The sequence below is a fragment of the Oryzias latipes genome, chromosome 12, assembly GCF_053564925.1.
Source record: "Oryzias latipes strain Hd-rR chromosome 12, Olatipes_Hd-rR_3.1".
Lineage (NCBI taxonomy): Eukaryota > Metazoa > Chordata > Actinopteri > Beloniformes > Adrianichthyidae > Oryzias > Oryzias latipes.
In genome coordinates, this window is record NC_136248.1 from 23,054,897 (window position 1) to 23,071,859 (window position 16,963).

Genomic DNA, 16,963 nt, shown 5'->3' on the forward strand with positions numbered 1-16,963 from the left:
GGTTCTCATCAGTGTGTCCTTGACTCTGTAGTCAAGCAGCAGGTTAGCTAGAGAGCTACCACTGGATTTAACTGCTACAGGAAGCCATATCATTTTTATTCCCCAAAACCACCCTCATCGCAGAGTAAACGCTCCTCGAGATGGCTTTCTTGATCAAGAGCATGATTGGGAACCCCCTGTCAGGAATTGGTCTCGGTGGCGGAGGTGACAAAGAAGAGGAGTCAACCCCCTCAGATCCAGCCAAAGCTGCAGGGATGACGCGCGAAGAGTATGAAGAGTACCAAAAACAGTTGGTGGAGGAAAAGTAAGTGAATACAAGACCAGTCCAGCATTTGTGGACTGATGCATGTGTTCAGTCTGACCTTGATGTGCTGCTTCATCACCTCCCTCATTGTTGAATTTCTCCTCTCTACTTCAAAACTGCTTTGTTCTTCAAATCCAGAACTTACGAAAATATACTTTTCCCCAGAGTTCATGAGTTTCCAATGAAAAAGTGGAGTTCTGACACTCATCTGATGCTAAAGGTCATGGCAGAGGCAATCTGAGGATACATCTTTTCTGTTTTCTTCAATTTGGAATATATAGTTGGAAAAATGTAATAGTTGTTCGTAAAAAGCCAGTCAATTGTATTTTGAAGCTATGGTGATAATATAGTTAGAAAAATTATTCAAATTTAGAACTGGGCCTGTTTTCTTCTAGTAGACACATTTTAATCTTTTGTCTCTGTTTAAAAAAAACAGGTTTGATGGGCAGGTCGAATAATCTGGCACAATAAAGAATACATTTGATCAGCCTTTCTTAATAGCTAAACTAACGTTTGTGCTTGAGATACTAAAAGTACTTTTTAATCTGAATTTTTGATTTAAAATATTAAAAATAAAAAATAAAAATAGAAGCATTCTACAGAAACAAACAAACTCCCCTGGCCAGTATTACATAACCAGATCAATGCAGCTTTTCAGCCATGTTGGAAAACGTAGCTTCTTTTGGAAAAGATCCCATAAAAAGAATGTTTTACTCATTCTTTTCTATATCTCCTTACGAGCGACAAACTGCAATCCACAAGGAAATTGTTTTAATCTAATAAAAAGAAAGAGGAGAAAAAAATCCTGTAAAGGAATCTGATTATGAACTGTCAGATTATCTGTATGATGACGCTAAGAGAGCATTTAAATCTAGAAACTTCACTCCACTGTGTTTTTGTTGTTGGTGTTTCAATGGAGAAGTTGTGGTGTCTTAGCTTGATTTTTAATCTGCTTTCCTTAGTCTGGACCAATAATCCTATCTTTATTTGGCTGAGGGGAAAGTACTTAAGGAAAGTGTTGAAAGTACATTAAGTACATTACATGTCACACACTAACAACATTGATTCAGGACAAGACAATAGAAAAAAATATTATGTTTGCTGATGGTTCTGCAAATATTAACTATGCCAAATTTCTATTTGCCCTTATTTCCCATTTATTCCCAATACAGATAGATAGATAGATAGATAGATAGATAGATAGATAGATAGATAGATAGATAGATAGATAGATAGATAGATAGATAGATAGATAGATAGATAGATAGATAGATAGATAGATAGATAGATAGATAGATAGATAGATAGGCCTTATGTTTTGCCAACTGTTGCTAGAAAGCTGTCAGAGAGAAGTGAGTAACCAATATTGACCAAACTATAAGGAAGTATGTCACTAATGGAAATGTATTGATCTAAAATGTCAGAACATCTCTTAGTTCAGAGTTAAATCTCTTTGACTGCTGCTTATATTTACCTTTTCTTGTACAGGATGGAAAGAGATGCAGATTTCTTGCACAAGAAGGCTGAAAGGGCAACTCTCAGGGTGTGTCTGAGGGACAAATACAGGCTGCCAAAGGTAAACTCCAGAGAACCTCTCATTTTTGTGTGTTTTCCATGCTATAAAAAATCTATAACAAATGTTTTATAGATAGGTTTGTAATTTAACCGTTTGCATGGATGCCCACACATATAAAACAGCCTGTATTAAGGTACAGTTTTTAGAAATCTGGGAAAACAGAAAGTTAGCTATGGTGCAAAGCATTAAATGTACTCATTTTTAGGCTTCTTCAATCAAATGCATTGATAAATTATAAATAGAACATTTTAGTGATCTTAAGCAGCTTTTAAAAAGAAATTAACACCCCTACCATTTGCAAAAAGTAGTACATTTGAAGTTTATTTTATTAAGTATACTTGAGTATAAGTATACCACAGACCGTACATGTAGAGTAGTAAGTATACTAACTGAATACTTCTTTAGACTAAATTGGAAAGTGTTAAGTTTACTATATATACATAATTAAACTTGAAGAATACTGCCTCACTTTTAGTATTGACTAAGTATACTTTTAGGGTAAATAAACTACATTTTGCTAAGGGTATGTCGATTTGTTGCAACTTTAGCCGTGAATTGTCACTTTATTATTCCAAAAATTACATTATGAACCTGAAAAACTGCATAAAGAAACTGTTGTATTTGACAAATTGTGCAATAAATTTATTGATGATTTTTCTGTTTTTCTTTTTCCTTGCAAGTTTATTTTCTTGATTTAAAGATTAATGAGAATTTTCAAAATTTTCAAGTCTTAATTTGAAAAAAAAAAGCAAACAAAAAAAAACACACATATTGGAGATGTTTGCAAAAAAAACTTAGAAGTTTCTTGAGCAAAATCCACCTTTCTGTTTGGACGGTTATTTTATGTCTGCTTTGAGGTAAATATATGTAACTGTTATATCAGTTTTTGAAATGCTGTCTTTAATTATACTAGCAAAAAAAATAACATCAAACGTAGAAAGGACTGATAAAAATCAAATGTTCCATTTTATGGTTTTAGCCTCTTGTGGCAGCAGAAGCAGAATTCAGGAGCGGAGCAGAAGTATCTGTAGCTCTTCATCTTCTCCAACAGCAGCAGCACTTGGCAGCTGCAGCTTGAAGAACAGCGGGTGACATGCTGAAGATTAGCTAGAGTGACATTCACTCAGGGTTCAGGAGACGTCAGCCTGGACGTCCCACATTACACCTTGAAGCTTGGGAAGCCAAATGCCACAGAACAGGTGTTCCAGGATCACGGAAGAAAACCAGGCAGGGACAGGCCACTGCAAGAATCACCAAGATTTGATTTGATTTGATTTGTTTGATTGAAACTGAAAAAGCATAGGGTCTTATAGGACTTTTGACGGAACATTTATTATAATGGAAGGAGCACAAAAGGTATGACATTTTCTAAGCTAATTACTGTAAAATCAAAAATATATTGGAGTATTTATGTTTTTGATCTGAAAAAAATGTTGACAAAATCACTAAGAAGATGGTCGGTTATTTGTTTTTGTAAAAAAAAATGAGTTTTTCTTTGATTTAGTCTGTCACATTTTACATTAATCTAAGTAAATATTTACACATTTTATTTAAATCGGATTTATGTGGTTAATCTTTACATTTGTGAATATAACAGTTTATTTTTAAAAGTGCATTTTAAGAACTGTAAATTTAAAAAAAAGTGGAATTTTCCTAGAGAAAGTGTGAACCAGAACTAGGATCTCTATGGGAGATAAATTTAGACAATTGTTTCCGCTCTTACTGCAAAGGCTAAACCGTGTCCAAGATAATCCCACAGATTGAAGTTTAAAGTAGTTACAGCATAGAACTTAATGAACCGCTAATGAAGATACGAAGTGGTTGGATATTTTAAGCACATTTTTAAATGTAGTCATTTCAGAAAGCAAGAATATATCAAATAATTCAGTGATCTTAGTTTGACTCCTTGTTTGGATCATTTTTTGCTTCTAATCCAGAATTAAACTTGACTCAAACTTTATTCTTAAATAAATAAATGAATAAATAAATATAATGTATCAGAAAATAATCTGATTGTTTAATGTGTTTACTCTCAGCCTTTGATTTGTCATATTAGAAGTCAGCAAAGAAAGCTAAGCAGTAAGGCTACGAGCTTATCCTGTCAATTACCTTTTGTTAAATCCTGCAAGACAAACACACAAGTGATGCAACACAATGAAAGCTTACCGGAATGTCTCTATGCCGAGTTTAATCTATTGTTCGCAGGATGAAAAAAATATTTTTCAGACTTGTTTTTAGACACAGGTCAACAAAATGATCTTTAGATTAGATTTCATTGGAACAAAAAGATGAGAAGTGGTCTAAAAAATAAAAAAAAACGGAATAATTCTGAAGTGTGGGTTTCAAAATGCCTCCGGCGAGTTTACTAGTGGTTTCTCATGATTCCACCTTCTTTTCCCCTGATGTAGAGCGAGCAGGACGAGAACATGATTGAGATGGCCGGGGACGACGTGGACGTTCCAGAGGAGCTTCTGAAGATGGTGGACGAAGATGCCACAGAGGAGGAGGGCAAGGACTCCCTCATGGGCCAGATTCAAAACTTGCAGAATATGGACATGGATCAGCTGAAAGAGAAGGCCTCGGCCACCGTCACCGAGCTGAAAAGCAAAGCAGAAGAGAAGTGCTCCGTCATGTGAACAATAGCTGAGGGGTGTAGCTTGTGGGGAAGAGGGGAAACAAAATGACCATGAAAATATTTGTTTATATGTCATAATTTCACCTGTTTCTGGACATATGTACAGATAAACTGTATAAAAAAGTCTGTAAAGAGCTTACTCATTGACACATTTTCCTTATATGGTATAAACATTTGTCAAATCATTACGTATTGAAAATAACTTTAAAAATATAGTTATTTACATTCTAAATGTCAATGCTTAACCCCATCTTTGTGTGAGAAAACACTCGTTTCTTTTTTCACATGATGAGTGATTTTATTATTAAAGTTTGAATTTGAATCAAATTATTAAAAAATAAAATACAGAGACATTCTGATAAAAACTCAATCCTATCTAAGTATTTTTATTTACCTTTTATTTTATCTGTTCATCTAGATGTTTGTTTCTTTTTTTTCTAATCTGTATGTGGTGTTTGGATCATGATATTTAGTTTCTCTGATGTGATGTTGACAAAAGCTGGTGATCATTTCAAGTTTTGACATCTTCACTGCATCTTTAGTACCTGTAATATTTGCTAAGGTGTTTGCAATTTTGCACAAACTCTATAGAAAGCAGAACGATGACTAAAATGTACATAACCATTTGTGAAGTGCTTGAAGGAATACAATGCTGACAAAATGACTCTAATATTTAAATAAAGTTGTATATTGACTAAAAAAAAGGTGTTTATAAAGATGTATATAGCTCTAGTTTACAAAGACATACATATTGGGCTGTGAATATTTCAATCCGGCAGCTAAATAATCCCTTTTATAAACAAATCCAGCATAACAGAGGGAAAAATAAATAGATCTTAAATAAATTGGGAACTATCCAAACATAATTGGGAGGTATAGTGGGGTTATGAGCCAAATTTCGCATTAACCTTTGATCCAAGACCCTGCTGATTTCATCAGTGCTGCCTTCCTCTGCTGTTCATCACTCTGCAGACAGAATAATTTCTTTGCCTTTTTTAAGAAAATTGAGGAGCCAAGTGGGAGAAATCCTCATAATTTACATGAGTTTTCCTCAGAGTCACCCCAGAAAGTTTTCAACATTTGATGCTGTCAACATGTGGCTAAAACAAGTAACTGCATGTCCACTTTATATGGCAACAATTAAAAAAAAAGAGATGATAATAATAAACAATTTTTCACAAGGATAGATATCAAGCTGCACTAAGTTTGGAAGCCAGTGAATAGAAGTGGGTTTTAAGTGAAGATTTAAGTGAAAATCCTAAAGACCTCTGATGTGGAGAGAAAGACCAATCTCCAAGATAGACACAGGTACTGACTGAGTGACAGCATGCCCCCTAGTTTAACCAACTCATAAAACCCCTAACAACACCTGTTTGTTTTAAAAAGGTTCAAATGTTGGGAGAATGCTCCGTAAAAACATTCAAGTTCAATAGTAAGGTTAAAACTCAATCAAACAGGTATTTGAAAGCAGAAAATCTCATCCTCATATTTTATAATGTAAAACAACAACCGCAAAAAAATCTGCATTTTTGATCAAATTACACTCAAAAAAAGGAAATTACCAGCCAATTAAGTTAACGAAAAAGTAACTTGTCATTTCAACCAGAAAATGTTATGTTTGTAAATCTTACGTGAATGAATGATGTCGATTGTACATAAAAATAATCCATTTAAAAGTTACTAATTTCAATCATGTTGATCCAACATGATACCATTAAATTGGATGCATTAGTAATCGCAAGGAATTGTGGGATACCATTTTCTTTGTCTATCTGGGCAGATTGGGGTTTAAGTGTGAGTTTTTGTCCCTGGGTTTTATTGTCTAGCTGTTTTACTCTGTTTTAACTAGTGATTTAAACTGTTATGTTTATTTTTTTTTTGCACCATGAGTTAAAGTTTGGTAGAGGATGATGACCAACCCCCTTGTGTGGCAAACTGCTAATGTTCCAATACTTAACACAGAGTTCGTGGTAATTGAGCTCCTGTCTTGTGATGTGGGACTTTGCTGGGTAATTCATGTCTTTGATGTGAAAATTAAAAGACCCATTGGTTGTAACATTGGAACAACGTACCAATTACAGATGTGTAAATAAAATTAAAGAAAAAAATAGAAATTTAAGTTAAATAAACTTAATTTTCTTATGTGTGACCAATTGAAGTGATTCAATTAAATTGGATCAACTTTTTTCTTTTTAGAGTGAGCAACAATATCAATTTAAAGTTGGGTGCAACTGCTCTATTTAAATTGAATCAACTTAAATTTATTAGATTGAACCTAAATACATTAAGTTGACCCAACCTAAATATATTAAGTTGAGCCAACCTAAATACATTAAGTAGGACCAACATGATTCATTTTTGTTAAAGTAACGCAATCTAATCATGTGGAAATCCTTTCCATAATTTTTTTATGTTCATTCAAAGTGAACGTTTTTTGAGTGTATTCTGTCATTAGTATAATATTTGGATCCAGTCATGGGGGGGAGAATTAAACTTCTTTTTTTGATAATGATTCATACTAGTCAACTGCAGTGACGACTATCAATCCTGATGCATACACAAACAAACAAACAGAAAAACTGTTTTTTAACTTGATCTTTTAACTGATCTTTAACTTGTTTTTAAGATGATTTTTCTGAAAGAAATTTAAAAAAAATAATAAAACTTTTAATCCATAACAACCCTAAGACAGAGTTTTAGGGCCATCAAAAAAAAAAAAAAAAACGAAAGTAAAATTACGAGAATTAAAGTAGTAAATTAAAAGTACACTATGTGGGATACACTGCAGACCAAGTGGACCACAGAACACATTTCTGATGTTCTTCTGTTACACTGATATGGGTTCAAATCAGTTGTAACACAACTTTGATGATGTTTGTCTCAGTTTCTCTGATGCTCTTCTTCCCTTTCATTGATACATAACTAATGAATCGTAAAAACAAATCAAATCATGCCGTGAATATAAAATGACGGAGACACGTTAAGTTAGATTTTGTTTAAATCCAAAAATTGAGTGATTTTGTGTAAAAGAAAAAGACAAATTTTAAAGGGTTATCAAAAGTCAGCCACAGATCAGATCAGAGAAAAAGTCCTGAAGAAGTAAAGGAAAAAGTAATTGTTTTCCTTCGACCCACCCCTTATTAAGCTCAAAAATAATATCTGTAAACAAAAAAAAGTGTAGTACTGACATGCAAGTGTTGAAATGTATGTGTGTGTAGTTACATAAATGAACACGTCTTTCTGATGATGAAGGATATATCTAATGAAAATCCAGCTAAAAGTTGAAAAAAACAAATCTTGTGTTATCTTTGTGAGTATACTGGTATCATGTGTCAGCTGTATAGTAGTGAACCAGAACTCAGCATTGAGCCAATTAAGTTCAGAGTATGAGTATAACAGTCCGAACATAAAAAGTGTTTCTCATAAAGCACTGATGTGTCAAACTAAAAAAAAGTGTGCACTTTCCTTCACTTTCTTTAATTTTTCAGCAGGTCTTTTTCTCTGAGTACCCCCGCTCCCCTCATTAGGCAAACAAAGGTCATCTTCTTTAATTAGGAAAGGCTAAATAGTTTAAGGGGTTTTAACTCTTTTGAGTAAAATAATGTAATCCCCTTAAGCAGGATTACCACACTGCTGTCAATCTTTGTTTTCTGTTAAGTGTCTTTTGCCTCAAATTGTTATTGTTTGTGCTTTGTCAACCCATTTGACGCAACACCAATGTGTTGTGTTGTGTTTTTTAGGGGGGGGGGGGGGGGGTCAGGAATAATAGCTTGTTTGTTTTATATTATTGGTAAATTTATTCAGAATGTTATTGATTGTATTTATAAAATTATGGGATGCTTCTTTTTGGCAGCCAATATCTTGACGATTTGATTGAATATTAAGCTTTCATCTTGCAATCCTGTCCTCTTCAGAAATCTTGTAATTATGATTTGTTGCACCTTAATCTGTGCGCCTAATCGCCCTCTTTTTCCCATACTGACATGCATGACATCTGGAGGAATGGAAAAGATGGTTTTAAGATTTATGTAAGTCGGTTTAGAGCCTGCATGGTGCACTTGGGGAGGAGCTGTGGGGCATGCGCCCACGGTTACCCCTTAAAGCCCGGCAGGAGAGGAGCAAATCCAACAGGACGTCCCTTCTCTGACGTGGACCAGGGGGTTGCCACATGCCCAGGGGGGGTCTTTAAAACACGACTGGAGATGCTCTACCCCTGATGCGCATCTTTTGCGCAACTTTCCTCCAGCATCCACTTGGATAGGACGCAACATAGACCAGATAAAGTTTTGAAACTTGGGTTTTCACAAGCTTGTTTAATTTTTAAGTTCCTTTTTAGACAAATGTGGCTCCTGGGATCAGCTTCACAGGTTCTGATGGCGGATGAGCGCACGTCTCCCCCCGCACGCCCCGTCCAGAGTCCGGGGAGCAACCCGGCCACCGTCCACAGCATCGAGGCCATTCTGGGGTTTAAAGAGGACACTATCTTCCACAAGTCCGCCTCCTACAATCTGACGGAAAAAGACGCAGAGCGCAGCGGGGCTGTTGCTGTGATGCAAACCAAGAAAGCGCCTTTCCCTGACAGCTGCGGTGAGTCAGGACAAGTTTAAGGGGTTTTATGTTCTATTTACTTTTACTCAAATCAGCCCATTAAATAACACAAAATCACATTTGAAGAAATTTCGACAATCACTCATATTTCTGTTGTCCCCTGCCTGGTTCTTTGCGCGCTCTGCTCTCCTCACAGCGCCGGACTCACCGGACAGAGACGGGAAACTCTCCGACGATGAAACCCAGAAGAAGAAACACCGCCGGAACCGAACCACCTTTACCACATACCAGCTCCACGAACTGGAGCGGGCCTTTGAGAAATCCCACTATCCGGACGTGTACAGCAGAGAGGAGCTGGCCCTGAAGGTCAACCTGCCGGAGGTCCGCGTGCAGGTGAGTGCTCACCTGTTCCGGCTGGAAGGACCTCTGCTCCTTCAGATTACTCATATATAAACTTTTGCTTCCACACATTATTTGTATTTATTCCAATGTAACCTAAAAAAAATTAGTTTTGAACACGTTAAACGAACCTCTTTCAACTAAAACAGTCTTGAAAAAGCTCTAAAGCAGGGGTCCCATCTCCATTGAACCTGCATGGGGCCACTTTTGCACCCCTGATCTTATTTGGAATACCACATTCCTCTGAAAGAATAAAGAAAAAGAACAAATGTTTCTGACAATTTTATGTTTTGATCTTTAATCTTGTTTATTGTTTTTTTGGAAGCATGTTGCTTCAGCGCAGCCCTGTGTGGTTCAATTGTTTAAGAGTAGTCAAAATGTGAAGTTTTAAGAACCAAATAAACTTTAATTTCTACTTGAAAATACAAAACTGACATAGATATATATTTATATTAACTATTTTTAAGTCTGATCAAATTGTTTTTCAAGCCCAAAAATTGCAATTCTTTAAATTCTTATTGTTACTCAAATATTTAAGATACTTGAATTAGCAGCTTCAGTGTATTTGAACATTTTGCTTTTATTTTTACAAAAAAATCATAAAAAAATAACAAGCTCACAATCTATTTTGCTGACAGATTTGAATTTTAAAAATCTCTTGTTTCTTTACTGAGCACCACATCTGATGCACTTCAACCAAGACAAGTCTCTTGTCTTATGAAATCATTTTTTCACAAACAAAAAATGGTGTTATTGTTCTCATTGTGGTCAGCCCCTGGTTTAAAAAATAGTTTAAAATAAAATGGAAGGGGCCAAACCTTGCCTTCATACAAGCAGTTTGAAAATAAAATAATATGTTTGTTTTAAGAAAGGCCTACTTAAAAAAAAAGTTACCACGGATTTGCTTAAATAGGCTTTTATTAAATTTAAAGAGTGAAAGCAAAAAATTTGGATTTCGGTTCTAATTTTGCCAAACAGAAAAGTTGCCAAATGTTTCAGTTACATTTGATCTGTTTTTTAACTGTGTGCTCTAAAAGATATATGTTTAAATTCCTTGTAAATTGTATATTTTTAATAGCTTTTATTTCACTCTTCATATGTAAAAGAATTTAACGTCATGTAGCGTTATATTTGTCATATGAGACTGTCAATAAAAAGGCTTTGAGTCTCAAAGACGCTTTTAAAAGTAAACTAAATTAATTTTTTTAAACCATCATTATTTTTTTCTTCTATTCCATTATAGGTTTGGTTTCAAAATCGGCGGGCAAAGTGGCGACGCCAGGAGAAGCTTGAAGTGAGCTCCATCAAGCTGCAGGACACTCCCTCATCTTTGCTCTCCTTCAGCCGCTCCCCCACCGGCTCCGGGCTGCAGCTGGACCCCTGGCTTTCTGGCCCGATCACCACCTCCGCCTCCCTGCAGTCTCTGCCGGGCTTCATCAGCAGCTCGCAGGGCCTCCCGGGAGCTTACACTCCGCCTCCGCCTTCGATGCCTTCTTCCTTGCCGACCTCCTTATTCAACTCCCCTAGCTTGGGACACAGCCCTCACCTGCCCCACATAAGCTCCATGTGTCCCCCACCCCCAGCATACCAGTGCTCATCAGACCCGCGGAACTCTAGTATTGCTTCACTGAGGATGAAGGCCAAGGAACACATTCAGTCCTTTGGGAAAACGTGGTGACGCCGAGAGGAGCCTCAAAATCTCCTGAGACGCCCAGAATGGAACATTTTCCAATAAAATAACTTTGTGTTCCTGGAGATTGGATTATTGAGAGGAAATGTTGTCAGGACTCTTGATTTCTTTACCCAAAACTGGAAGAAAACTCCTGCAGAGGCAGCAGGAACTATACATATAACCAGGACTGAACTTTCCATTGTATTTTTCTTTTACTGTATCATCTCTGTGCATTGTTTTACTGTAAAGTTGTTGTTTTTTATTCACTTTGCCCTGTCTCCAAACTGTGTTATATGTTATAGATATGTTTCTTTCTATTCATACTAGAGAAAGAGATCTCCTTTTGCTTAATTTCTTCACCTTTTATTCTTGTAGAAATTAAAAGAAAATTTTGTTTACTTTAGAAAAAACTGCACTATGGGAAGCAAATAAACTGAAAACCACAGTGGGTCATTTGAGATTTACTTATATTTACGACAGAATCTATTTTTTCAAAAAAAAAAGTGTAACTAAAAATTAAACTAAAGATTTTGACTAAGTATTCTGGAAGTTTTTGATCAATATCTATATATTTTTCCTTGTCACGTTAAAAAATAAAGAATATCAACAAAAGAAATTGGGTTTAATCGTTTAATTTAAAGTAGCCCTTTTAAATGTGGTGGGCTTATTATTCTAAAGTGGTTTAAACTTGTAGACTTCCTCTCTCAGTTTTACTAAAAGGGTCTCTCAACCCACTTATTTCCTCCTCATTAACTCCTGTAAACTGTATCCTATTCGCTCCCGGGATTAGATTGGTAATGGGGGCGAAAGTGGCTTGCTCTTCTATTGTGCACCAATCATCCGTGAGGAATGAGTAAAGTGAAGTAGAGTGAAAAATCTTCCTTTCACTTTTAGAGAAAGTTTGTGTTCAGCCAAGCTGTTTCAATTAGGATTTTTCTATTGTTTGCCATCGTCTCGTAGGAGATAAAGACAAAAATGGTTAACCATTCAAACCAAAAATGAATTACTTCAGTGTATTAATGTTTGTGTGTGAACCTTTTGATCAAACATTAAAAACAAAATCTTAAAATATGACATAAAGTCAGTAAATGCAAGAAGTCATAAAATTGTTGTTGTCTGCCATCCAGTGGTGACATGTGGGTACTGCACTGTTGACTAGAACCAGGCTTCAACATTGAAGTACAAATCCTCAAAGGGCCATCCATTGCCCCTATTGCAAGTAAGATCTTTATATGAAGAATAAACTCTGATTTATTCTTCACAATGCATTTATCACAACTTTAACTTTATTTTACTTTAGTCATTAGCACAGTCATGTCAGATTTTCTCATTTACAGCAGACCTACATTTAGCAGAAACCCCATGGGTTACTACAACTGATGGCCGCTCTTGAATTTCATTGTTCTTCCCTTCAGGAGGAGTCGTGGTCCCGGAGCTTCAAAGCCAGAAGAAACAGGTCTGTCATCTGTTTTACAAAATATGAATGAATCGAAATATGTTACCATAGTTACCATATTTTTGAAGGATTGGACGATACGTGTAATAGGGTCAATCTTCAGTCTGACCTCTCTGGGGTACTTGATCCCCAATTCCTCTCTTATGCTGCTCTGCAGCTGATGCAGCCTCTCAGGCGTCGTCTGTTCTGCACTATTCCCAGCATCCAGGGCTCCATCAAGCCGGTTCGAGATCCTGACCACTTTGGACTGCACATCAGGCAGGCTCATGATGCTTTTCTTTCCCATTAAATGACCTAAGAAGAGGGGAAAAGTAAACATTCTCGCACTTAAGGGAAATTAATAGCTTTTTTTTTTAATGGACAGAAGTTTCGGAAATTATCAGTACCATTACGCAAACAGCTTTCCTTCCATAAAGCTGCTTTAATCGAATTTTTGCTGCATTTATCTACACGTTTTCATAGAATGTCACACAAAAATGATTTTATCTGAGATAAAAAAATAGAAAAAAGTGAAATGAGAAAATACATTTCCTCTACCAAAACATAAATAGATTATTGTAAGAATATTTTTGATTAAATTATCTTCTTACCAACAGCCCAATGATTACCTCTCGGATACATTTTCCCACCAACTGCTGCAGGGTTCTCAGAGCAGTGCAGGAAACAAGGTGTTGCAGCCAAAAGAATAAAAAGTGTCCACAGAGGTCTGCAAATCCACGTACAACATATGCATTCTCCACCCATTATAAATGGAAAAGTAGAAAGTTGAATCAAAAAGCTCGGTTTGACTCTAAAACATCTCGATTTCACGCAGATTGGAACGGAGCGTCCAGCCAGGTGCTGACTCTAAGTTACGCTTCCTGCCCCTCCTGATCCAGCTGCACGTCAGCAGGATCCCTTTTTAAAGGTCCAAAATGTGGAAAGTGGTGATGACAAATGATCACTTCAAGTCTGCAATTAATGGCTGATATTTCAGGGTGACTGCAGGAGGTGTCCGCGTCACTGCGCGCGCTGATGGACGTGGAGTGCGTCTGCCGCTCCTCAGGAAGAGACGCTGGCCAGGAGGACTGTCTGCGGAGGAAATGACAGAGTCTGTTTACGTGGCTTTATAAGTTAGATTGCAAAAAACAAAAACAGAAGCAAATGGAAACTTCTGTTCACATAAATACCAACGTTGTTTTCCAGCTGAGAAATCCTGAAGAGACATGCAGAGATGTTATGCGTAACCTTTAAAGCTATTATCTAAATCGCTGCCCTTTTTTTTCTTTTTTACCAATGTCTGGTCTGAAAAGGTTGAGATAAACTTTACTTTTTAATATAAATTGGCTGTATGTAAAAGTAAAAAAAAAAGAGAGTTTAAAAAATAATAGCTGTGGCATTCTAATATGAGAAAAAATCTCATAACTTGCTGACAGATTTTTTGTGGTAAATTTTCAATATCATACTTGGTTCTGCCACAAATAATATTCTACAAAGAAAAAAAGTAGAATAGACTTTTTCAGCCCAAATAAAATGTTGCAGCTGTGTATAAAGTGTGGTGTTATTGATCTGCCTTGATGAATTTTGAAAAAGACAGACCTATAACCACCTATGAGGACTAAATACCAGTTAACTTCATTATAAGTCTATGATTGATCTAATAACTGAACTGATTAAAAAGACTGACTTTCATACAATTATCGTTGATTAATCTCCACTCTCCTTTTACTTAAGTTCTGACTCCTTCAGACCATGACTGTGACCTAACATCAACCTCAAGCCTTTAAAAGGTCAGCTCACACACAAAGCAGAGACTTCTTTTTTTTCACCTCCTTTTACGCTGGGTGAATGATTTGATTTGATTGCTGTGCTGCAAGTGACTCTTAGACTTAAGTTCTGACAGCAGTGTCCCCATCTGAATGATTAAACAACTTTTATAAAAAAAATAGAAAAAGACAAAAAACTATGGTTTTTCAGAGACATCAGTTGCTTTGAACTTGTGTTTTAGTTTTTGATCAACATGTGGTTTCTGCTTTGACTTTAAAAATGAAGTGAGTCTTCTCTATATTGATTGATTTATTTCTTATGCTATATTTGTTTAGGGTCAAAGGTAAATGCATATATGTGTTTCTCTTTGAAAGAAATGCAGATGAAGTCATTGGAATTCCATAAGCTTTATTTTTCAACAATTTATCTCAATTTATCATCCTAAATTTATCCAGTTTGTTATTTTAAAATGTTTTAAAAGTCCTTGAAGATCCGTTGTGATGAAAACTGTGTTTTTTGTTTTTAACATTTTTCTCATGACAGAGAGCATGTATTAAGGAAATTTAAGCTTTAAGTTGCCTTTTTGAGTATTTTCTTAATTTAAATCCTTATGAATAAAGATCAGAGTAAGAATACCATTTGAAAAAGATTGTATTTCAGTTCATGTGTCATGTAGAAAGTACATTGTGCAGGCCGCTCCCTTCGCCACTCCATTCTGATTCATCCACTTGAAGACAAATAGATCCATGTCCATCTTTTTTTCTCCTCGTCTAAGCTGACATCTGGCTCCAAACTGTACAGCTGGATGGCTCCAATATTTCTTGGCCTTTTTTTGGGGGCTGTGAGGGGTGTGAGGGGGTGTACCCCTGGAGAGCACGTAGAGCTCGGTGTCTCTCCCTGCCAATAGTCTCGCTCACAACTCAAAGTTGAATTTCTAATGAGCAACTGCTGCTCTGCGGAAACGACGTCCTAGAAAACGACACAGTTTTTTTTTAATTTTGGCTGACAACCACATAATCATAAATCAAGACCTCTGGGAACCCATTTTTACAAAAGCAAAACAATATGCGTTTATGGTTTTTGTTCATGTGCATCAATTTCTTTAGTTTTTTTCTTCACATTGCTATTTTTTAACAGATATTTATATGTTTTTCACAATTAAATCCATACATTTCTTCTGTCTTTTTTTTTAAATTTCCCTTATATACCAGCCATTGCTCTTCAAAATCTATTTTTTTTGTTATTCTATTTTATCCATAATGAACTGCAATGTTTTTCCTATCACTTTCTTTTGAATACAACATATTAGCCTTGCATAAACCAGTAAAGCATTTTTTACAATATGAACAGTTCATTATGGAGTATTTGAACCAGTGGGAAGGTCAACAGTACGTACTGAGCAGTCAGTAAGGCTGCCATGCATGAAACTGTCAACTTCCCCTCTTTGATTGAGCCGTCTCATCATGACAGTGGTGACGTCCAGACAAATGGACAAAGAAAACAGACAGAGAGTGCACAGAGGGAAGTAACATTTTATGCTGAAAAGGTTGAAGGTTTCTTCTGGGTTTTGTAAGGTCACAACCTCGCACCCATCCCTGCAGGACATTAGAGTATATATGGCTCAAAACATATCACATCCTGATTCAAGGATGACCTTAACAGAACAGGATGAGTCACATATGTTCAAAGGGCAGGTAAGACACATGCCCTAAAGTTGTCTGAAATAGTTGTACATTTGCTATTATTGTAAACTACAAGAAAAACATCTTAGAGGCAAAAAAAGAAAAGAGAAATCCAAGAATTTCAGTGGAAATGTTTGTTAATGCACCTCAAAGTTTAATGGGCTTTGATCATTGATAAAAAGATCATTTGTTGTGTTTGATTTGGCTTTTTTTTAACCTTTTGTGAGGGGTTTGGAAAGGCGCAGGAAAAGAATCACACTCCATAAATGGGCTCACGAGTTACCTTTCTGACTGTGACAGCGGATGTCTTCATCACCAGTTCAGAGTACCGCCCATTGTTTTTAGGCTGCACACTCATTCCGAATCAGCTTGGGTTGAAAAACTGCGTCATCCGCTGTTTTATGTGAAAAGGAACTTACAGTCGTAGACATAAGCCTTAGACAAATGAGTCACATTTGGAGAGCTGATACTCATCACAATAATAAGTTTAACATTCCATAAAATGTCTTCAAAATCAACCTTCAAGTGCAATTTTATGACTGCATTCAGTGCTGGAACAAAAAACAGCAGATGGCGCTGTGGAGTGAAGTTAGGCAGAATCCTAGTGTAATGTGGTCTTGGAGCATAACTATTTCAAATAAAATGAGAATATTTGATCTCTAAGAATTGCTCTTTTATTATAATATCCTATTTTAATACAATATTTTAATACATTATTTTTAATTTATAAAATATTAGTGTCCCACTAAAATAGCTAATATGACACATTTTCTTCACTGAGTTTGAGTGATTTCATGAGCAAAAACTGACAGAACAAAATTGCTGTACACTTTTACAAGTGTGATAATAATGTCCTTTCATTCTCTTTAATGTCACATGATGAAATAAGTGCTCTGATGGTTTGTGTCAAAACATTAACGTTGAAAAAGGAGAAAAAAAGACAAT

The 16,963-nt window shown here is 35.9% G+C and overlaps 2 protein-coding genes and 1 non-coding gene across 3 annotated transcripts; 2 read left to right on the forward strand and 1 right to left on the reverse strand.

Moving 5' to 3' along the window:
• Positions 1-10: 10 nt before the first annotated feature.
• Positions 11-5,219, forward strand: cplx4a (complexin 4a). Its single transcript, XM_004074715.5, has 3 exons — positions 11-304; positions 1,793-1,880; positions 4,289-5,219. The coding sequence occupies exons 1-3, from the start codon at positions 141-143 to the stop codon at positions 4,514-4,516; spliced, it is 480 nt and encodes a 159-aa protein (XP_004074763.1). The 5' UTR covers positions 11-140; the 3' UTR covers positions 4,517-5,219.
• A 3,439-nt stretch (positions 5,220-8,658) lies between these two features.
• On the forward strand, positions 8,659-11,746 carry rx3 (retinal homeobox gene 3). The gene is given in 3 exon segments (NM_001104904.1): positions 8,659-9,102; positions 9,260-9,456; positions 10,706-11,746. Coding segments are annotated over 3 exon segments (879 nt in total). The 5' UTR covers positions 8,659-8,855; the 3' UTR covers positions 11,141-11,746.
• A 638-nt stretch (positions 11,747-12,384) lies between these two features.
• LOC101167306 (gastrin-releasing peptide) lies at positions 12,385-13,575 on the reverse strand. The gene is made up of 3 exons (XR_013659542.1): positions 13,181-13,575; positions 12,700-12,884; positions 12,385-12,599 (listed from the first exon to the last, which is right to left on the reverse strand). It is a non-coding gene; the product is annotated as a gastrin-releasing peptide (transcript).
• Positions 13,576-16,963: the final 3,388 nt, after the last annotated feature.

Excerpts from the sequence above, each read along its gene's own strand:
- cplx4a (XM_004074715.5), top strand. The coding sequence starts at position 141 with ATGGCTTTCTTGATCAAGAGCATGATTGGGAACCCCCTGTCAGGAATT. Across the intron at positions 305-1,792 it reads AAACAGTTGGTGGAGGAAAA|GATGGAAAGAGATGCAGATT; the intron begins GTAAGTGAATAC and ends TTTCTTGTACAG. Across the intron at positions 1,881-4,288 it reads ACAAATACAGGCTGCCAAAG|AGCGAGCAGGACGAGAACAT; the intron begins GTAAACTCCAGA and ends CCCCTGATGTAG.